The sequence below is a fragment of the Ranitomeya imitator genome, chromosome 3 (assembly GCF_032444005.1).
Source record: "Ranitomeya imitator isolate aRanImi1 chromosome 3, aRanImi1.pri, whole genome shotgun sequence".
NCBI lineage: Eukaryota > Metazoa > Chordata > Amphibia > Anura > Dendrobatidae > Ranitomeya > Ranitomeya imitator.
Window position 1 is genome coordinate 141,557,294 of NC_091284.1, and position 22,915 is coordinate 141,580,208.

At 42.6% G+C, this 22,915-nt stretch overlaps 1 protein-coding gene across 2 annotated transcripts in view; it reads left to right on the forward strand.

The window, feature by feature from the left end:
• The window catches only part of POLA1 (DNA polymerase alpha 1, catalytic subunit), a 557,049-nt gene that overhangs the window by 452,667 nt on the left and 81,467 nt on the right, over positions 1-22,915 (forward strand). For both annotated transcript variants that reach the window (XM_069761539.1, XM_069761540.1), the window contains exon 35: positions 2,977-3,073. In XM_069761539.1, the coding sequence (XP_069617640.1) occupies positions 2,977-3,073 (97 nt within the window). The remainder of the gene's footprint in view (positions 1-2,976; positions 3,074-22,915) is intronic.

A 22,915-nucleotide genomic window follows, 5' to 3' on the forward strand; every position in this document is an offset into this window, starting at 1 on the left:
ACTGCCCGATGGCCAGTCCAGCCCTGGCTGTGAGGCGTCTGGATTAGGGGGAAATACCTGCCCCCCTGGCGATTTCACGGTATGAGGAACAAATTTCAAAAGCGATTATTTCAGCAGTGCCAGGGACCCGAACTAAAAGAGCCACCTTGTCAGATTGCAGCATTACTGCTGCAAAAGGTGGCTCTTTTAGTTACAAACGCCTGGGGGGGTGACAGGTTCCCTTTAACCCTTATAACTTCCTAACAGAAAATAGTTTACAAAGTGATGCAGATGTGAAGTAGAGAAGTCGTAAATGTTTATTAACTATTTTATGGAGTATAATGATCTGGTTTAAGGACAAAAAAATCCAAAGTTTGCAACTTGCCAAAAAATTTGCATATCTTTTTTGACAAATTTTCGTTATTTCATAAATGCAAATCATATTTGCCAGTAAATGTCAAGAAAAAACTATTTCAGAATCGCTGCGACCAATCAGCGACGGGCACAGTCCGGCGGCGAAATCGCCCCTGCCTACTCCCCTGCCGTCAGTGCCCCCTCCATACTCCCCTCCAGTCAGCGCTCACACAAGGTTAATGGCAGCGTTAACGGACCGCGTTATTCTGCAGTGTAACGCACTCCGTTAACGCTGCTATTAACCCTGTGTGACCAACTTTTTACTATTGATGCTGCGAGACCACCACGTCGTCATCTCGCGAGACCGCAATGCACTCTTGGGACCGGAGCGTCGCGGGGCGCATCGGTAAATGCCTCGGCTGGATCCGGGGGGGCCGACGGAGGGTGAGTATATAACTATTTTTTATTTTAATTTTTGTAACAGGGATATGATGCCCACATTGCTATATACAACATGGGATGTGTTAGATACTGCTTGGGCTGTGTTATATACTACATTTCTGTGCTATATACTATATGGGCTGTGCTATATACTACGTGGCTGTGGTATATATTACGTGGCTGGGCAATATACTACATCGCTGTGCTCTATACTACGTCGCCTGTTATATACTGCATGGGCAGTGTTATATACTACGCCTCTGTGCAATATATTACGTGGCTGTGCAATATATTGTGTGGCTGGGCAATATACTACGTGTCTGTGCTATATACTACGTGTCTGTGCTATATACTACGTGTCTGCTATATACTACACTACGTGTCTGGGCAATATACTACGTGTCTGGGCAATATACTACGTGTCTGGGCAATATACTACGTGGCTGGGCAATATACTACGTGGCTGGGCAATATACTACGTGGCTGGGCAATATACTACGTGGCTGGGCAATATACTACGTGGCTGGGCAATATACTACGTGGCTGGGCTATATACTACGTGGCTGTGCTATATACTACGTGGCTGTGCTATATACTACGTGGCTGTGCTATATACTATGTGGCTGGGCAATATACACGTGGCTGGGCAATATACTATGTGGCTGGGCAGTATACTACGTGGCTAGACAACTACGTGGCTGTGCTATATACTACGTGGCTGTGCTATATACTACGTGGCTGGGCAATATACTACGTGGCTGGGCAGTATACTACGTGGCTGGGCAATAAACTACGTGGCTGGGCAATAAACTACGTGGCTGTGCTATATACTACGTGGCTGTGCTATATACTACGTGGCTGTGCTATATACTACGTGGGCTGTGTTATATGCTTCTTGGCTGTGCTATATTTCTCTGCTGTATCTGTGCATCATGAATCGTGTTATGCGTTAAAGAGGGGGGCCCACTGAGACTTCTTTCTCCCGGGGCCCTCAAAAACCTGGAGCCGGACCTGGCTTCACTGATTGGCCGCGAACAATCAGCGACAGGCGCAGTCCGCCCGCGAATTGGCGAGGAATTTGAACCACGCTTCACTAATTGGTCGCGGCCGGCCAGCTGAATTTTGTGTATAAATTGCACTATTCTGAAAACTTCATAAATAAACTGCATACATATTCTAGAATACCCGATGCGTTAGAATTGGGCCACCATCTAGTTAACCGTTATAACTTCCTAACAGAAAATAGTTTAGAAAGTGATGCAGATGTGAAGTAGAGAAGTCGTAAATGTTATTTATTAACTATTTTATGGGGTATAATGATCTGGTTTAAGGGCATAAAAATCCAAAGTTTGCAACTTGCCAAATTTCCATATCTTTTTTGACAAATTTTCGTTATTTCATAAATGCAAATCATATTTGCCACTAAATGTGTCAAGAAAAAAACTATTTCAGAATCGCTGGGATACATTGAAGTGTTCCAGAGTTATTACCACATAAAGTGACCCTGGTCAGAATTGAAAAAATTGGCCTGATCAGAAACGTAAAAACAGGCTGGAGGGCGAAGGGGTTAAGAGTTGTCCAGGGAAAATAAAGCACATCCCAGGGCATGGGATGTGTTTTTAAAAAAAAAAAAAAAAAAAACCCACAATTCTTAGCCATACTCATCTTGCCACCTGGATCCAGTGGAGGCCATGCCATTGTCTGCACAAAGACAGCAAAACGTGATTCCACCAGCCCTGGACCACTGCTGCCTATGATGGGCTGCAGTGGTCAGATGTCCTGAGCAGCACGTCAAAAGATTATTTGTCAGTCACCTGATGGTGGAATAGCATCATTCCTTTCTGTGCAGACCACGTAGATGGATCCAGGTCCCTGCTGGTAGGCAAGTATGGCCGAGTTTATTTTCTAAATATCCAGTCCTGTGGGCAGTTTTATTTTGCCCTAATAACCTTTTCAATATTCTGAGTAAATTGTAACTAGGCAAATGGCATGGTTGATCTTTGAAAATGCAACATGGTCAATGGAATAATGGATTTTGTTAATGAGTTTGCATTATGTCAGCTATGGGGTAAGTTTTTACAGTTTGGGTTGTGTAATTAACATGTATTTTCTTGTGATGGGTAATTTGTATTGCTTTGTGCATTCTTGGTTACAGAGAGATCACATACACATTAATGTTTGTTCTTTTTGGTTATTTTGCAGTATCCAGAGAGGGCCTTGTACTCCCAACTATGTTTCTATCGATTCATCTTTGACTGGGATTATGCACTCGAAAAGATTGTTTCAGAGCAGGAAAAAGGTAAGGACACGCGTTTATCAGTGTTACAGGGGATGTCCAAAAGTATTTAGTTAAGCCGTGGATTGCTTCAGATTAATAATTGTAGGCATACTCTCATACACCACAACGACTAAAGCACAGGACACTTCAGAGGTCTCTACGGCTCCAGAATCCATATCTGTCTTGTTCTGAAGTCCCAATACTGCTGAAGCCTGAAGTTTGTTGCAGCAGTCAGGTGACTAAAAAGGTTCATCATTGGATGTTCCTTCAATGACATGTTCTTCTAGTCACCAAATCACTGCAGCCATTTACAGGCTGTAATGGTTATGGGACCTTCGAATGAAGCGGACACTGCTTGTGGAGTTTGCCAAGATTTCAGGAGCAGCTTGCACTGGCAATTATATCCCCATTTATTTTAAACATATACCTACATAAAAAATATTTTATTGTCTGATAACCCCTTTAAATCCCGAAGAATTGACAGATTGACATAAAAATAGACTCTAAAAATATGCAGTATGTGTTTGTTTTTGCTGGCATTTTGAGGCACATTCTAAACTGGCACGTACCATTCCATTGATTGGAAGATTATGGGATCTGAAATACAATGGCTAGAAAAAGTATTCACCTCATTGGAATCTTTCCAGATTTGCTTCCTCACAACCTGGAATGTTCCTGTTTTTTTTTGTTTGTTTGTTTTTTAAAAAGAGCTTGCATCAGTTCATATAAAGAACATGATTACCACTGATAACATTTTGGTTTTCTTTTTTTGTGTGACAGAAACAATATATATGAGAGATAGAGTATATACTGTATGTGTGTGTGTGTGTGTATGTTTTTAAATCTTCAGTGTAGATAACTTTTGACACCCCTACAGTCAGTAATTTGTAGAGCCTCCCTTTGCAGCTGTTACAGCTGTAAGTCGCTTTTGATAAGTTTCTGAGAGCTTTTTACATGTTGTCACTGTGATTTTTGCCCATTCCTCAAGGCAAAACTGCTCCAGCTCCTTCTGGTTAGATGGTTTCCTCTGGTGAACCGCAATCTTCAAATCTGACCGCAGATTCTCAATTGTATGAAGGTCTGGGCTTTGACTAGGCCAATCCAAAATATTTACACATTTCCTCTTAAATCGCTTGAATGTTGCTTTAGCAATATGCTTTGTCTTGTTGGAAGATGAACCTCCATCCCAGTCTCAAATCACTGATTAGACTAAAACAGGTTTTGCTCAAGAATATCCCTGTATTTCACACCATTTATCTTCCCCTTGATGCCGACCATTTTCCCTGTCCCTGCTGCCGAAAAACATCCCCTGAGCATGATGCTGCCACCACTATGTTTCACTGTGGGGATGGTAAAGACCGAGACAGCCATGGGGCTTAAAACCTGAGGGCCGCACCGTGCCCACCCGCTCGCTCGCTGTCTCCAGCAGTCAGCATTGGTGGAGGAGGGGCCTACAGCCACTTCCTCCACCAATCAGCATGTGAAACAGCGGAAGCGATGACGTCATGCCGGACTCCCACCAATGTTTAACCCCTTACTGACCCTCAATATGTCTTTTAACTGACCTGAGATATAAGAGAATAGCATCCACATACAGGTAAAAATTTAACAGCTGTCAGCTGTACAATATAGCTGACAACTTGCTGCATTAGCCACGATCAGCATTTGCACCGTCCATATCTGTTTAACCCCTTAGATGCTGCTGTCAAAAGTGACTATCATATAAATGTTTAAAAGTGTGTGGCGTCTCCCTCTTTATCCCCATCGGCACGATGAGATCATGATTGTGTGGTCCTGATGTTTGCCATGGCAATTCACAAGCAAATAGTGGCCTTAGTCTGCATTACCTGTGGCCTGTTCAAAAGTCAGCGACATTTAGGTGGTAAAAATTCACTTTTTCATTCCTGTCATTTCACTTTGCATTAATTCCTGAAATCACCTGAAGAATTAATAACCTACATGATGGCAAATTTTAATATGTCGAAGGGTGCTGTTTTTAAAATGGTATCACTTTTGGGGGGTTTTCCAATATATAAGACCCCTAAAGTCACTTAAAATCTGGATAGGTCCCTAAAAATAATAATTTTGTAAATTTCCATGAAAAAATTAAAAATTGCTGCTACATTTTTAAACCTCCTAAAATTCTAACAAAATAAAATAACATTTTACAAATGGTGCTGATGTAAAGCTGACATGTGGGAAATGTTATTTATTAATGTTTTGCTGTGGTATGACCATCTGAATTAAAGGGATAATCATTAAAAGTTTGAAAATTGCTAATTTTTTTACATTTTTGTCAAATTTTTTATTATTTTTTTTTATAAATAAACACTAAACATATCAATCTAAATTTACCATTATCATAAAGTATAATGTCACGAAAAAACAATCTCAAAATCACTGGAATTTGTCTAAGCGTTCCAGAGTTATTACCACATAAATTGACACTGGTCAGATTTTTTAAATTTGGCTGTCACTAAGGGGTTAATGACTCATCCCTATATTTTTGTGGGAAACTCCCAATTATTTGATCTTTATGAAGTTTGGAAAAGAATGTTTTTTTTTTTATTATTATTATGAATGTACTGATTTTCACATGAGTCAATAAGATACTTACACTCCTAGCAATACCTCAAGTCCGCATCCAGTTATTTATACTGTTAAGGTACCTTAACACTGAACGATATCGCTAGCGATCCGTGACGTTGCAGAGTCCTGGCTAGCGATATCGTTCAGTTTGACACGCAGCAGCGATCAGGATCCTGCTGTGATGTCGTTGGTCGGGGCTAGAAGGCCAGAACTTTATTTGGTCGCTGGCTCTCCCGCTGACATCGCTGAATTGGCGTGTGTGACGCTGATTCAGCGATGTCTTCGCTGGTAACCAGGTGTAAACATCGGGTTACTAAGCGCAGGGCCGCGCTTAGTAACCCGATGTTTACCCTGGTTACCATCCTAAAAGTAAAAAAAACAAACGCTTCATACTTACCTTCCGCTGTCTGTCCCCGGCGCTGTGCTGCTCTGTACTGGCTGTGAGCACAGCGGCCGGAAAGCAGAGCGGCCCTGCGCTTAGTAACCCGATGTTTACCCTGGTTACCGGCATCGTTGGTCGCTGGAGAGCGGTCTGTGTGACAACCGGATCGTTGTCTGGATCGCTGCAGCGTCGTTTAGTGTGAAGGTACTTTTTAGTTTAGGTTTTAAAAGGGCTTAATTGCATAGAGCAAAATCTCCCGCCTTTCTCACCTGCATACAAACTTTTTCGCACTGCATATTTAATCTAAATGGTAACTAAAAAATTGTGGGTAGTGTCATGCAGGTTCTGGCTGGTAGTCACTAGGCACAGGGAAGTAATATAAATACATGGCAAGCTCATAGTGCTGGCATTGTGCTAAAAAATATATTTCATGGTGCAAATGACCACCTTTTACCAAACACATGGAATTATACCTGTGGTAGATACATGTGTGTGTATATTCTTAAATGAAGTAAATACACATGTTAATGGAGGTTCATTGTTAAGATGATTTGCGCCTGCCAAGAATCCGACTGTCAAATGCATATCAGAATGTTTTCCGATTTTAAATAATTTAGCTCTGAATATAATTATGTAATTATTTTGACATAAAACATAACATAGTATCTATCTCCACTTATCTTGAATCAGACATTTAATCTGATCACTAAAGACATACAAATATGACTGAATGACAGACAGCACAGTTTCTATTTACACAATAGAAATGTGTCTTCACGGTTGTAGAAATGATTTTTAACCCATTTGCTGCTTAATTGATTTTAAGTTTTTTCTTTTTCACCCGCTTGGCATGATTAGCATCGTGGGTCAACTCTTTCCATTCGTAAATGACCTGTTACCAGGGCAGAAGTGAACATTTTTTGCCCTTCATGTTGCTTCCCTGAGTATTCCATTTTTTTTTAGCATGCCATTCAATTCTAGAGATTTAGGCCTTTTTAGGGCTAATTTTGATGGTCTTGACCAAATTTGCGTTCCTCACATGTTTCTCTGGGTGTGTCTTTTGGCTGCTCTGCATTATTTCCCTGTGAGCCATGCCCCCCTGGTAATGACCATAAACAAAGTAGCGCTAAATTTAAAAAAAAAAAAAAAAGTCCAGATCTCTGGAACCATATGGTGGATCTTAAACCAAAAAAGAAAGTACTCAGTAAGAATAAAATAAAAGCAAAGATGACTGATAGAGAATGTGCCATCTGAAAAGGACTGAGTGTTTACAGCAAAGTTTAAAACCTATTTTTTAAAGAATTTTTTATGTCTTTTTTTTTTATAGTTTCTATATTAAGTTACCGGTAATCAACAAATAACTATTGCACAGATCAGAGAGTAAAAATCTTATATAAGCCAATGAAGTTCTCCACACTGTATGGTGACCATTGCATGCTCATTTTCAGCTTGTAATGCAGGGGAGCCTCAGGCTTGCTGGCCATTTACAGCCCTCGATAACCTATTATTCAGTCCCTGTAGAGATTCCCAGGTTCGCTGATCTCGGGCGGGCAGCTGTATTTTATCAGCCACTGGCCCATGCTTGCTCTGTGAGCATGTGCTTGCAGTGTTCACTACTGAATGCTGAAGTGCGTGCAATGAAAGATTCCGCCCTGACCCCAGTGCCAGCATACGTTGCCGGGACGCACTTTATGGGCGGAGTTAGTGCATAATTTTTATGGTTCCTGAAGGATGATAGAAATACCCAGATGGCCCATGGCAGAAGTGAATCCCCACCCCTGTTCTAATATATCAGTAACCTGAGAAACAGAAAGCAAAGAATGCAATTATATCAATCCTATTTGTCTTAAACTTTATTTGATTTATTTTATCTGCTTTTCAATATGGTGTTCAGCATAACATTTTTCTAACCATATAGAGCAGATTAAGGGATAATTTCAGTGGGAACGATGAACGCCCCTATGCTGCTAGTTGCATCAGCTTTTCCACTGCACCAAAGCTGCCTAGATGCAGTTATCCACCCAGCTTTGTAGAGGTTCTTGCAAGTTGTGTAGCAAACGGCCTACAAGCACACGTTCGTTGCCTAGGAAACCGGCCACCTTCGAGGTGTCTGGAAGCCTTGTCCAGCTTCGTAGCAGGGCTTAAAAGTTGAATAGAGCAGACTGGTTGCCTAGGAAACCGGCCACCACTGAGAGCTGATAACATTTGCAATGAGCTGTCAGCTAAAGCATTAGAAATAACTTAGTTCTTAAAAATGGAAGGAATTTACATAGGAGGAAAATTGCTAAGTTGTTATTTTTTCTTACAAACACTGCAATTCTCCCATTTTTATAAGATGAAGCAATACCTTTACGTTCAATTCAGCAAAATAGGTTGTTAAAGGGGTTTTCTCACAAACAAAGTTATTTTAATCAATAGATCTTTGAATAATAATAAGTTCCACAACTGGTTTTATTTAAATAAAATGTTCCTGTGCTGAGATAATCTTATACATGTGCCCCTGCTGTGTCCTGTGTAATGGCTGTGTCTGACCGTACAGGGATATGGTCTGATCATACCACAGCTCCTGAGCAGGGGAGAAAAAGAGAGTATACAGGTAGCACAGGATCACAGCTGATTCATTCTGTGAGGTAAAGCATTGCTTAAAAACAGGCAATTAAATGTGTTGCATCCATGAAAGAATCAGCTGTGATCCCCTGCTGTAATGTGTGTATATTCTATTTTCCTTTCTCCCCTGCCCAGGAGATTTGGTATGATCAGACCATGTCCCTGCACGGTCAGACACCACACAGCACATACCATGGAAACATTTATAAGATTATATCAGCACAGAAACCTTTTTTTTTTAATCACATTCAGTTGTGGAATGTGCTTTTCATTTCATGCTCTTTTAATTAAAATCAGGGTGGATAAAAATCAATGTTTTTTTAAAAAAAAAATCAAAAAAATCGGATTTTTTTATTTAAATCGGATTTTTTTTATTTACATCGGATTTTTTTCAATGAACTGCTTTTTGAGAAAAATATTTTACCATCCAAAGGTTCTTCCATCATGAGATAAAGCTGAGTTGTTTAACTCAGTAGAATAAAGGCTGTATATGTGTAACATTCACAATGCCATGCTCTTCCAGAGGTTTCTGTAGGATTAGTGGGCAGTTTCTCTCCTATATTATCACAGACGCTCGCTTTACTTACGCAGTTCTCAAAACTGAATTTGACTCCGCAGAGGTCCCAGCCTCTTCTTCACGGCAAAAATGTTACAACATGAACAGAGTTGAGAAAAAGACCTTAATCCTATTGTTCTACAAACCTATGAATACAGAATCAACCCCTTCAGTGCCAAGTCCAAGAAGTTAGACAACATGTTTCTGATTGTTTGGAGTGGAATAGATCTGTTGTAACATTTTTGCCGTGAAGAAGAGGCTGGGACCTCTGCGGAGTCAAATTCAGTTAGGTAGAAACTTTGATTTAAATCACTGATTTAAATCAAGCCTTACTGACTAGTGATTTAAATCGTGATTTAAATCAGTTAGATTTAAATCAAATCCACCCTGATTAAAATGGACTTTTTTCTGGAAAATCCCCTTTAATGTTGAATCAAAGATACAATTTGTGTGGCCCACGGATCTTTTATTAGGTCATAATCTAATGGCTGCCTTTCTGGGATGTTCATAGTTTAGCTGTAAAATAAAAATTATAATATACGTATCCATCCTTTTGATGCTGGTTCTTTTTTTCCTAAACCTGCCTATTCTCTCTCAACATTTACCTACAGCCTGAGTTTGGCAAGAAAAACCTGGGCTTGATACTCCCACTGATCAACAAGACAAATGGGTATTTCTCACAATCATCAGTATGGATGGTGGTGAAGCTCAGAGGGTCCCTGTTTAACAATGTTCCTTGCATCAAAGCTATGTAATCATTTGGTACAGTCCTGTTCATGTGAACATGCTCTTGTCAGGGCAGCCTGGTACTTCAGTTAACGCACCACTACCCACTATCTACTGATTGGATAGGATCCGGAACATTGGGCCTTTACCCCTTTCTGAAAGCAGATGGAATAATCCATCCATGTGACCTGGGTCTATCTACCCAGGGACAGATTATTATGTCTGCGCGATCGCTCATGCACACAGGTGGTGTGCAGGTGATCGCCGCCGAGTGTCAGCTGGTTCTGACAGCTGACACCCAGCACTACGTGCCAGGATCCATCACACTGCTCCCGGAACTCAAAATGCGGCAATCGAACGAGATTGCAGCATTGTGGGAGCCGGCAGAGGGCTGACAGCTCCTTTGCCTTTGGATCGGAGACCTCACAGCATGACGTGGGGTCCTAATCATAACCACGGTGACCCGATGTTGTCATGATGACATCCATATCACTAAAGCTAGAAAACATGCTGGTTATATGCAGTGCATGATCAACAAGCTTCTCTGTCAGTGCAGAGCTGACCATTTCTTACAGCATGGGGATGCTGCTGTATCCCCATGTTGTAGAAGCGATCAGCCTGCAAAAAAAGATAATCCCACAGTAGGACTAACTATAAAAAAAAAAAGTTTGTAAAAAAAAAAATGTAATTGTAAAAATAGAAAAATCAAGATACTGTATCTGTAAATATGAATTTGAATGAAATAAAATATAAACAATATTGATATTGGTATCACCGCATCCGCAATGACCTGACCTTCGGAACTGTCCCACTAGTTAACCCCTTTAGTGAACACCATTAAAAAAAATAGAAAACAAGGCAAAAAGCGATGAACATCATACCGCCAAACAAAAGTGGAATAAAACGCAATCAAAAGACGGATATAAATAAACATGGTGCCACTGAAAATGTCATCTTGTCACAAAAAAACAAGCTGCCATACCAAAAATTATAGCTCTCAGAATAGAGATGTAAAAATAAATGTTGTGTATATAAAAGTCTTTATTCTGTAAAAGTGCAAAAGATAAAAAATATATATATACGGTAAGTGGGGTATCGCTGTAATTGTGCTGACCCAATGAATAAAACTGCCTTATCAGTTTTACCACTCACGGAACGGCATATCGGCTCCCACCCATCACCCCCCAAAAATCCTGAATTGCTAATTTTTGTTCATTTTGCCTACCAAAAATCGGAATATAAAGCGACTAAAAAATGTCATTTGCCCAAAAATGGTACCAATAAAAACGTCAACTCGTCCCGCAAAAAACATGCCATCATTTGACTCTGTGGGCCAAAATATGGAAAAATTATAGCTCTCAAAATATGGTGATGCAAAAACTATTTTTTTTTTTTTTTTTTTTTTTTTTTTTTTGCAATAAAAAGCGTTTTTGGCTGCTGTGTGACAACAGCCAAACATAAAAACCCGATATAAATCTGGTATCGCTGTAATCGCACCGACCCGAATAATAAAGTCGCCTAATCATTTGAACAGAGGACAGACTGAGTATAGAGTAAATTTACTGCCTCATTATAGTGAATGGATCTCTCAGGGGTTTCATCTGAATCATGTCACTCAGAGATTTAGATGGAAAATCCAAAGTAAGTGGTCAGCGTACAGCGCCGGATAAATGTGATTTCAAAACGTTATATAAAATGTTTCCAAAAAAAACTTCAACTCAATCCACAAAGAAAGCAAGCCCTCACTCAGTTGTGTCATCTGTTAACAAAAATACAGGAGGCTTCCACATTAACCGGTAGCACAAAAGCTCTGGAAAAGATATGTCTCCTCACCCACCAAATTAAATTCAGCAAATTCTGAGCTCTCAAATCCAAGTGCTCCACTCCTAAGCCCCACAGTGTACCTAAACCACATATTGCATCCATGCTTGGCATTTCTGTAGCGATGAGAGCCTGCCTCCCTTATGGTTGCATGCTTCCAGAAGTACACGCTAGGCATAAGGTACTGGTGACTGCAACGTACTGGTCACTACAGCGTACTTGTCACTACAATGGCAGTTTACAATTTTCACTCGGCAACACTGATTGCTGCTTGTTTCTGGAAAATACCCATGGAGTGAAAATCGTCACTACACCTGTAGATAAATTCCCGAAGTGGTATAGTTTCCAAAATGGGGTTACTTGAGGGGAGATTCTGCTCTTCTAGCAATTAGGGGCTCTATACATGGAGTCCGCAAACTGTTCTTGAAAATCTGCGCTCCTGGAGGCAAATAGTGCTCCGAGTCTCTCCGTGTGATTAAGTAGTACTGTACTGCCAGATATGGGGTATTGCAACCGTTCAGTAGAAATTGTCACATATTTTGGAGCCATTTTTACCCACATTTTTTGTAAAAATCTGGGGCTAAAACAAAACGTTGGTGGTAAAAATGTAGTTATTTTTTATCGGTCGTCCATGACAGCACTACGGAGAGAGGGGATCCGCCCTTCAGGAACAGGAAACCTACAGATACATAAGGGCGGCACCTCTCCCACGCATCAGTTGGTTTCCTGTTCCTGGAGGACAGGATTCCCTTCAGATACGACGACTTCGTTCACCTATCAACACCCAGGCCGGCTGTCCGACCCAGGTAGCGAGGGGGTCTCCTACCTCGGGCAGTGCGGGTCCCTGGAAGCACCACGGTGGGTCCGGGTAGGACTCCACGACAGTGAGCGGTGCAGGCTGGAGCGACGTCCGGAGGAGGTCCATCCCCAGTGGCAGCAAGGTGAGTATGTCCCCCCCCCCAGAGCGGTTCACCCTCCTGGGCCTCGGTCTTACCCACCTCTGGCCCCCGTTAGTGCAGTGCGGTGCAGGCTTTCCGGGAGCGCCCTGTGCGCTCCTTTCGGTTCGGGGGGCGGGACCGGAGCCGGGGGTCGGGCGCTGGCTTCTGCCGCGATCGCCGCTGTGCTGCGGCCGTGAGCGGCGGTAGTGTAGCGGCGGGCGGCTGGGGGGTCCGGCAGAGCCGTCCCCAGCTTCCGGGAGCGTCCCTGAGCTCTCTGCCCAAAACCGGAAGTGACGCGCAGGGGGCAGTGCCTAAACCGGAAGTGAAATGCCGGCCGGTTTTTTGCTTACAGCGCCGCTGTCCTGCATGCGGCGGGGGAGGGGCGATTGGGGGTGGGGGAGCGTCCTGCACGTGGGGGGGTTGATTCGGCCACACAGCTGCACATGTTCCGGATCTGGGGGAAGGGCTATTTATAGCCGAACAGAACGCTGCAGGGCTGCTTGTGTGCCCATCTGCAGCTATGGATGAGCCGGAAGCTGCTGTCGGTCGGCTGGAGCAGGAGCAGGACAGATCCTCGGAGAAGTCCCATGCAAACCCTCAGCCGAAGACCCGCGGACGCAGTAATCAGCCCAGTCGCAGATCTAGACAACAGGATAGTGATCCGGTACCTACCGCTACTGCCTGGGTAAGAGATCTTCGTGAACGTACCCTGATGCAGTCTTTTCCTATGTTTATTTCCGTAGGAAAAAATGCGCTGGTAAAGTAAAAAACAAGGAGTGCGCGCTATGCGCTTGCCCTTTGCCAGACGCCTACCCTAAGAGACTTTGTCAGTCGTGTGTGCGGCAGACGGTAGGAAATAAATTGATGGGAACACGGTTTAGCGGTAGCACCGGGGTAAAATTACATAGCCTTTTTCTCCGCTCCCATAGGTGGCGGAAGAGTCTCCTGATTTTACATCAAACCTTAGGGAGATTATCAGGAAGGAGGTGAAAGATTCCCTAAAATCCCTGTCCCGGGGGGAAACTTCCAAAAGAAGAAGGGAGCCTAGCGCCTCAGATTCGGATTCGTCCGCTGGCCCTAGAAAGGAGAATGATTCAGACACTTCTGTTTCCTCAGCGTCCTCTTCAGAAGAGGATTCTAATCGTTTCTGTTTCCCGCTGGACCAGATGGACAAGCTGATCAGATCAGTTAGATCCACCATAGGGATGGCTGACGAAAGGCCAGAACTTTCAGCGCAGGATCTAATGTTTGGCGGTCTAGACCCAAAAAAGCGTAGGTCTTTTCCGCTTAATGACAAGGTTCAGAACCTTATCAAAAGGGAATGGAAAAAGCCAGAGAAGAAAGGCTCCTTTCCACCAGCCTTTAAACGCAGATATCCCTTTGAGGACCCCCTGGTGAATACGTGGGATAAAGCACCAAAATTGGACGCAGCAGTAGCTAAGGCGTCTAAAAGATCATCTATCCCCTTTGACGACATGGCTTCCCTAAGAGATCCCCTCGATAAGAAGGCTGACTCTTTTCTTAAAGGGACATGGGAGATGTCGGCGGGTGCCCTAAGACCTGCAGTAGCGACGACATGTGCAGCCAGATCAATGATGGTCTGGCTGGATCAGCTAGGATCCAAATTGGAAGAGGGAGTCTCCAGGGATTCCATGTTAAAATTCCTGCCAACAATTCAGAATGCCGCTGCCTTTCTCGCGGACGCATCTGCAGATTCGGCAAGGATGGCGGCCAGAGCGGCTGGGTTATCAAATGCGGCATGCAGGGCCCTGTGGCTGAAATGTTGGCCGGGTGACCTTCAATCGAGATCCCGTCTGTGCTCTATCCCATGCGAAGGGGAATACCTGTTTGGTCCAGTCCTGGACGAACTGCTGGAGAAAACCGGAGACGAGAAGAAAAAATTTCCCAGTCTACCGACCACTTCTTACAGGCGTCCCTTCGCAGTGAAAAGGTTCTTCCGAAGGAGACCGGCTAGAGACCAGAGCAGATGGGACGATAAAAGGAAGAAAAGGTACTGGATTTATGTTTGGAGGTGGGGGACGTCAGGAACCATCCCGGGAAGTAAAAAAACCACCCCAATGACTAGTCGCCCCGGTGGGAGGTAGACTATCTGCCTTCTACCCGGCCTGGTCCAAAATATCCAGTAGTGATTGGATTTTTGGGGATAATAGCTACGGGTCTGCGGCTAGAGTTCTCCTCTATCCCTCAGAACTTCTTCAGAATCACCCCTCTCAGGTCCTCTCCAGCAGAACAGGCGGCCCTGGAAGCGGAAGTTCACGACCTGCTCAATAAGAATGTCCTGTCAGAGGTTCCGGAAGGAGAACAGGGTAGTGGATTCTACTCTCCTCTATTCCTGATACGTAAACCTGACGGCTCCTTCAGAACAATTATTAACCTTAGAGCTCTGAATAATTTCCTGACCGTTCAATCATTTAAAATGGAAACTATTAACACCGCAATAAAACTGCTGTTTAAAAACTGCTTTATGGTAGTATTGGATTTGAAGGACGCCTATTACCATATCCCTATTTATGCAGGTCACCAACGATACCTGAGGGTGGCGGTACGGTTGGATGGGGTAGTCAGACACTTCCAGTATAGGGCCCTTCCCTTTGGTGTTTCGGTCGCCCCTCGGGTGTTTACCAAAGTAATGGCGGAAGTTATGGCACACCTGCACGAGTCTGACATTCTAATAATCCCCTACCTGGATGATCTCCTTATCGTAGGTAAAACGGCGGATCACTGTCTGGAGCAGTTACATAAAGTGATGTCGGCTCTAGAGCGTCTGGGGTGGATGCTAAACGTTAAAAAATCACGGTTACAGCCCATGACGGTGCAGCGATTTTTAGGCCTGACCCTGGATTCCCAGGTTCAGGAATGCCGTTTGCCTGAAGAAAAAATTGATCGCCTGCACCTTCAAGTGCTGAATGCCTCTAAAATCCCCACCATGTCCCTTAGAAGAGCCATGTCTCTGTTAGGCTCTCTCTCGTCCTGTATTCCAGCGGTCCGATGGGCCCAGTATCATGCGAGGATACTTCAGGGCGAGGTGCTGTTACATCAAAAAAGGTTGGGGGGATGTCTGGAGAGCCTGCTGACCCTATCCCAAGACGCTATTGTATCCCTCGGATGGTGGCTAGACCGAGAGAACCTGTCCACGGGGGTCCCCTGGGAATATAATGTAACTCGTATTGTCACCTCGGACGCTAGCCCTTCTGGGTGGGGGGCTCACATGGGGGATACATTGGTCCAGGGGCTTTGGGATCGGGGTCAGATGGAGATGTCTTCCAATCTAAAGGAGTTAACGGCTGTGGAACAGGCGGTTAAAACACTCCTTGTCTATCTACAGGGCCACCACGTGCGGGTATTCTCGGACAATCGGGTCACCGTGGCATACATAAATCACCAAGGCCGGACTCGTTCCAAATCCCTGATGTGTTTAGCAGGTCGTCTGTTTCATTTAGCAGAGCAACATCTTCTCTCATTGACGGCTCTTCACATAAGAGGGGCAGAAAACACTACGGCGGATTTCTTAAGCCGCAACACATTAAGGCAGGGAGAGTGGTCCCTGAACGGCTCCATCTTCAACCTCATCATGGAAAGATGGGGTCAGCCAGAGGTAGACCTGTTTGCCACAAAAGAAAACAGGAAAGTGGCACAATTCTGCTCTCTGAACCCCAGAGAAAATCCCCTGTCAGTAGACGCCCTCCTCATAGACTGGAACTTCAGGCTAGCCTACGCCTTTCCTCCCCTGTCTCTACTTCCTCTGGTGGTGAGGAAAATCAGGAAGGACAAAGCCACAGTGATATTAATTGCCCCCTTTGCCTAAGGGCTATGTCGATATCCGATCCATGGGTCTTGCCAGACATCCCGCATCTCCTATCCCAGGGCCCAGTCTACCATCCTCGGGCGGTTGGCCTTCATCTGACGCGTGGATTTTGAGCGGGCGCTGTTAAAAGATAGGGGGTTCTCTCCGGCCCTCATTAACACGCTGCTGAAGAGCAGAAAAATGATAACCACAAAAATCTATGTCAGAATCTGGAAGAGATTTCTTCAGAACTCGGGGGCAACAGCTGGACAGTCAATACCGATTGTCCAGATGTTGGAATTCTTACAAAAGGGGTTAGATATGGGGTTGTCCCCAAATACTCTTAAAGTGCAGGTGTCAGCCTTAGGGGCCCTCTTTGGCTGCAACATTGCTGAGAATCACTGGGTCAGCAGATTCATCAGGGCGACAAAACGGTCTAGGCCAATGGTGAAGAATAGAGTCATGCCTTGGGACCTGAACCTAGTCCTCTCAGCCATGACAGAGGCCCCATTTGAGCCGATTACTTCAGCCTCCATTAAAAATCTATCCCTTAAAGTAGCCTTCCTGGTGGCCATAACATCGGCGCGTAGGATAGGTGACATACAAGCATTATCCAGGGTTCCCCCTTACATGCAGCTTAGGGATGATAGAGTGATACTATCCCCTGACCCAGCATATCTTCCTAAAGTAGTGTCCAGATTCCACAGAACACAGGAAATAGTTCTTCCATCTTTCCTCCCCAATCCTACTAACGATAAGGAAAGGAAGTTACACACTTTAGATGTAAAAAGATGTATCTTGGAATATCTAGCAGTAACTGATCCCTGGAAGATAGATAACGCCCTATTCGTGTCCAATCAGGGTAGTAGGAAGGGTCATAAAGCTTCGAAATCTACTTTAGCTAGATGGATCAGGGAGGCTATCTCGCTGGCATACATCTCAAAGGGCAAGCCGGCGCCTGAAGCGCATTCCACTAGAGCTATGGCGGCTTCGTGGGCGGAAAGATTGGAGGTTTCGATCGACCAGATTTGTAAGGCTGCTACTTGGTCTTTCCCCAAACACATTCTATAACCACTATAGATTGAACCTGGGTGCCTCTTCTGACCTCTCTTTTGGTGTAAGGGTGCTGCAAGCTGTAGTCCCTCCCTAGTTAGTTACTCTCTGTAATTCTCTCCGTAGTGCTGTCATGGACGACCGATAAAGTCTTAGTTACTCACCGGTTAACGGTGTTTCTCGGAGTCCATGACAGCACCTGTACATACCCTCCCGTCTTCTTAAGTTCTGGGTGTACACCTCTTCCTTTGTTGATATAATTCACGGGTAGTGAATAGTTAATATTGTATTATTGTTTATTATGTATGCTATTAACCTTGGTGGTCCTCTTGTGCTCTGTAAACCAACTGATGCGTGGGAGAGGTGCCGCCCTTATGTATCTGTAGGTTTTCTGTTCCTGAAGGGCGGATCCCCTCTCTCTGTAGTGCTGTCATGGACTCCGAGAAACACCGTTAACCGGTGAGTAACTAAGACTTTCTTCACTGCCCAATGGTATGAAATTCTGTGATACACACGTGGTATCAATATGATCACTGCACCCCTAGATGAATTTGAGAGGTGTAGTTTGTAAAGTGGGGTCACTGAAGGGGGGTTCTGCTGTTCTGGCACCTCATGGGCTCTCCCAGTGGGTCATGGCACCTTCAAACCGTAAAATCTGGCGCTCCTTGCCTTCTGAGCTTTGCACTGTGCCTGAAAAATATTTCCCGATTACATGTAGGGTATTCACACTCAGGAAAAAATAAACCTCAGTTTGTTGTAAAAAAAAAAAAAAATAGCTCTTAGAAAAATTAAAAACTTGAGGCTAAAACATTTTAGTGGTACAAATGTAATTTATTCTTTCTTCACCACTCAGTGGTATAATCTGTGAGGCACATTTCGTGTCAATATGTTCACTGCACCCCTAGATGAATACATTGGGGAAAGTAGTTTGTAAAACTAGTTCACATATAGGGAGTTTCTGTTGTTATGGCACCTCTGGGACTCTGCCAGTGTGACATGGCACCCTCAAACCATTCCAGCAAAATCTGAACTCCAATATGGCGCCTCTTCCCTTCTGAGCTTTGCACTGTGCCTCAAAAGTATTATTCCCCCACATATAGGGTATTGGCGTACTCAGGAGAAATTGCACAACAAATTGTGTGGTGCAATTTCTCCTATTTCCCCTATGAAAATGCAAAATTTGGGGCCAAAATAACATTTTTGTGAGGAAAATTGGATTTTTTTTATTTATTTTTTCATGGCTCAATGTTATAAACTTCTGTGAAGCACCTGGGGGTTGAAGATGCCCACCATGCATCCAAATACATTCCTTGTGGACTTGTGGGGGTTTGACCCTGCCGTGCGCCCAAACAGTAGTTTTCTCCCTCATTTGAGGTATCTGCATACTCAGGAGAAATTGCACAACAAATTGTATGGTGCAATTTCTCCTATTCTCCTTATGAAAATGCAATATTTTGTGCTAAAAACATGTTTGTGGGGAAAATTTGATTTATTTTTTATTTTTACAGCTCAATGTTATAAACTTCTGTGAAGCACCTGAGGGTTCAATGTGCTCACCACACATCTAGATCCGTTCCCTGAGGGGTCTGGTTTCCAAAATAGTGTCACTTGTGGGTGAGTTTCACTGTTTAGGTACATCAGGGGCTCTCCAAATGCTACATGGCATCCTCCAATTGTTCCAGCAAATTTTGCATTCAAAAACTAAAATGGCTCTCCTTCCCTTACGTGCTCTGCCATGCGCCCAAACGGTGGTTTTCTCCCTCATATGGGGTATCAGCATGCTCAGGGGAAATTGCATAACACATTTCGGAGTCCATGTTTTCCTGTTACCCTTGTCAAAATAAAAAAATTGGATCTGAAGTAAATTTTTGGTGGAAAAAAAGTTAAATGGTAATTTTTTTTTTTTTTTAATTCATGTGAAGCACCTAAAGGGTTAATAAACTTCTTGAATGTGGTTTTGTGCACCTTGAGGGAGCAGTTTTTAGAATGGTAATTTTTGGGGGTATATTCTATAATATAGACCCCTCAAAGTGACTTCAAATGTTGATGTGATCATTTAAAAAAAAAAATGGTTTTGTAAATTTTGCTGGAAAAATTAAAAATCGCTGGTCACTTTTTAACCCTTATAACTTCCTAACAAAAAAATGTTGCTTCCAAAATTGTGCTGATGTAAAGTAGACATGTGAGAAATGTTATTTATTAACTCTTTTGTGTGACATAGCTCTGTGATTTAAAGGCATGAAAATTAAAAGTTGCAAAATTTTCCCAATTTTTGCCAAATTCCCTTCTTTTTTTCCACAAATAAACTTGTCATACCTAAAAAAAAATCTTACCACTTTCATGAAGTACAATAAGTCACGAAAAAAATCAATCTAAGAATCACCAGGATCCGTTGAAGCGTTCCAGACTTTACCTCAAAAAGTAATAGTGGTCAGAATAGTAAAAATTGGCCTGGTCATTAATGTGCAAACCACCCTCGAGGGTAATGGGGTTATTACAGGGATTGTCCAGAAATAGACTTCCTTTTGTTTAGCTACCATATTTTTGTAAACTGTTTTGACCTCGAAAATGAAAAAAACTAAACAAAAAGTCTGTCCTCTGTTGCTGCAGGTACTTTTTGCTCCTTTTTACTTTGGTAAAGTTTGACTTAATCCTCTTTTTTTTATGCAGTTTTGTACAAAAACATTTAAAGTGTTATTTTAACCCCTAATTGACCGAACCAATTTTGACCTTAATAGCCAAGCTAATTTTTACAATTCTGATCACTGTCACTTTGTGGTAATAACTCTGGAACGCTTCAACAGATCCCACTGATTCTGAAACTGTTTTTTTCGTTACATATTGTGCTTCATGATAATGGTAACATTTTTTTTAATGACTTGCGTGTATTTGTCGAAAATTTTGCAATTTAAAAACTTTTAATTTTTGTGCCCTTAAATCAGAGAGCTATGTCAAACAAAATAGTTCATAAAATAACATTTGCCACATGTCTACTTTACATCAGCACAATTTTGGAAGCATAATTTTTTTTGTTAGGAAGTTATAAGGGTTAAAAGTTGTTTTTTTTTTTTTTTCAATCTTTGTAGAGAAAGAAGCAGATTTCTCTGATAAAACATATTACAAAGTTGCTTATTTTCATGTGTCTTATTGATTTATGAAATAAAAATTGAAACAATGGTTACGCTTTAACTTTTATGCTATTTAGAGCCTTCTTATTTCTATATCTAAACTACATTAAGTGCAGTATTGTAATTCATGTCTTGAAATATCTCATATTCATCGGGTTATGACTGATACATAATCACACACTTCATAAAAAAAGCCTCTTTAGACCCAACTCAATAATTATTATATCTCTATCTCACACACTGTCTCTACGCATTTCATCTCCCCCAAATCAGGAGACAAAAATCTTATATTATGGGTTCATAAACCAAAACCCCAGAGACTTACTGCAAACAAAATTGCTATTTTCCATATTTTGACATTTATATTGCGTAACTCACAATATCTGCATATATTGTATTGCACAAATCTTGTACTGCACGAGTCCTGAAAATTAGCAGCAGAAGCGATCAATTTTTGCAACCAATATAATTCTAATTGAAATCTTTCTTAAATGCTGTAATCTCCATAATGCGACCTTCTCTCCACTGAAATGAGGACACCAAGAGCCTTTAGTTCCCATATAGACACACTAATATATAATATATTGGCAAATCAAGTAGAGTATACGGAGTCCTGCTCTCTTAAGCGCTTCTTATCTCTGATTAGCACAGTACTGAAGCTGTATATTCATTCAGTGCCTCTTTAACGCATATCCTTGTAACTTAACACCCAACTGCTGCTACCCGTTATACAAAAATGGATAAAGTAGTTTTTAATCACGTCATAGACCTAATGGAAAAGAGAAGCATTGACTGGGTAGAAGGGCAAAATGAGCAATTGTAGGTACACAGTGCTCCATAATATTAACTTCTTTACCCCTAGGTGGTTTGCACGTTAATGACCAGGCCAATTTTTACAATTCTGACCAGTGTCACTTTATATGGTTATAACTCTGGAACGCTTCAACAGATCCCACTGATTCTGAGATTTTTTTTTTACTTATTGTACTTCATGATGGTGGTAAAATTTCTTCGATATAACTTGGGTTTATTTGTGAAAATATTGCAATTTTCATCACACAAAATACCGTAGTTAATAACGTTTCCCATAGGTCTTCTTTACAGCAGCTCAATTTTTTAAACACGTTTTTATTTGTCAGGAAGTTATATAGTTTTATATTTGACCAACAATTTCTCATTTTTCCAACAAAATTTACAAAACCATTTTTTTTTTTTGTGACCATCTCACATTTGATGTCACTTTGAGGGGTATGTGTGATACAAGATACCCAAAAGTGACACCATTCTAAAATCTGCATCCATCATGGTGCTCAAAACCGCATTCAATATGAAGGAGAAAACTATTGTTTCCACGTCATGGCTCGGAAGGGAAGGAGCGTCATTTGACTTTTTGAATGCAAAATTTTCAGGAACCATTAGCAGACGTTATGTCCTATTTGGAGAGAGCTAAACAGACAGACCCGCAGTGTCCGCTCACGCCCGCAGTCTCCGCTCACGCCCGCAGTCTCCGCTCACGCCCGCAGTCTCCGCTCACGCCCGCAGTCTCCGCTCACGCCCGCAGTCTCCGCTCACACCCGCAGTCTCCGCTCACACCCGCAGTCTCCGCTCACACCCGCTTCCTCCTTCCTTTCTACAGCGTTTTTGGCAGTGTAAGTCAATGGGTGCAGAAACGCTGCAGATCCGCAAAAAGAATTGACATGCTGCGGAAAGTAAAACTAAATAAATAAACATAAATAAATAGCACAATGCTAGAAAGTGAATCAAGTGATAAAGTGCATATGCATTTGGACCACTAGCAAAACAAGGAACTGGGTACAACTAGTTCAATGGTGAAATACAGTATATGATGAGCACAGTTGCCTAGGAGTCTTATATAGAGGTATTCCTCTGCACATCATAATCATATGAGATAAAAATAGAAAAAAGTTCATAAAAGATGTTTAAGCGAATAAGTACACATAGTTACCCACGATCCAGGCTGCCACAACGTACCCCCTGACGCGCGTTTCGAGAATCTCTTCCTCAGAAGGGGTGCAGAGGAATACCTCTATATAAGACTCCTAGGCAACTGTGCTTATCATATACTGTATTTCACCATTGAACTAGTTGTACCCAGTTCCTTGTTTTGCTAGTGGTCCAAATGCATATGCACTTTATCACTTGATTCACTTTCTAGCATTGTGCTATTTTACCCTTCGCCACGACAGCACCCCACATGAGAGAGAGGGATCCGCCCATAGGAACAGGAAACCTACAGA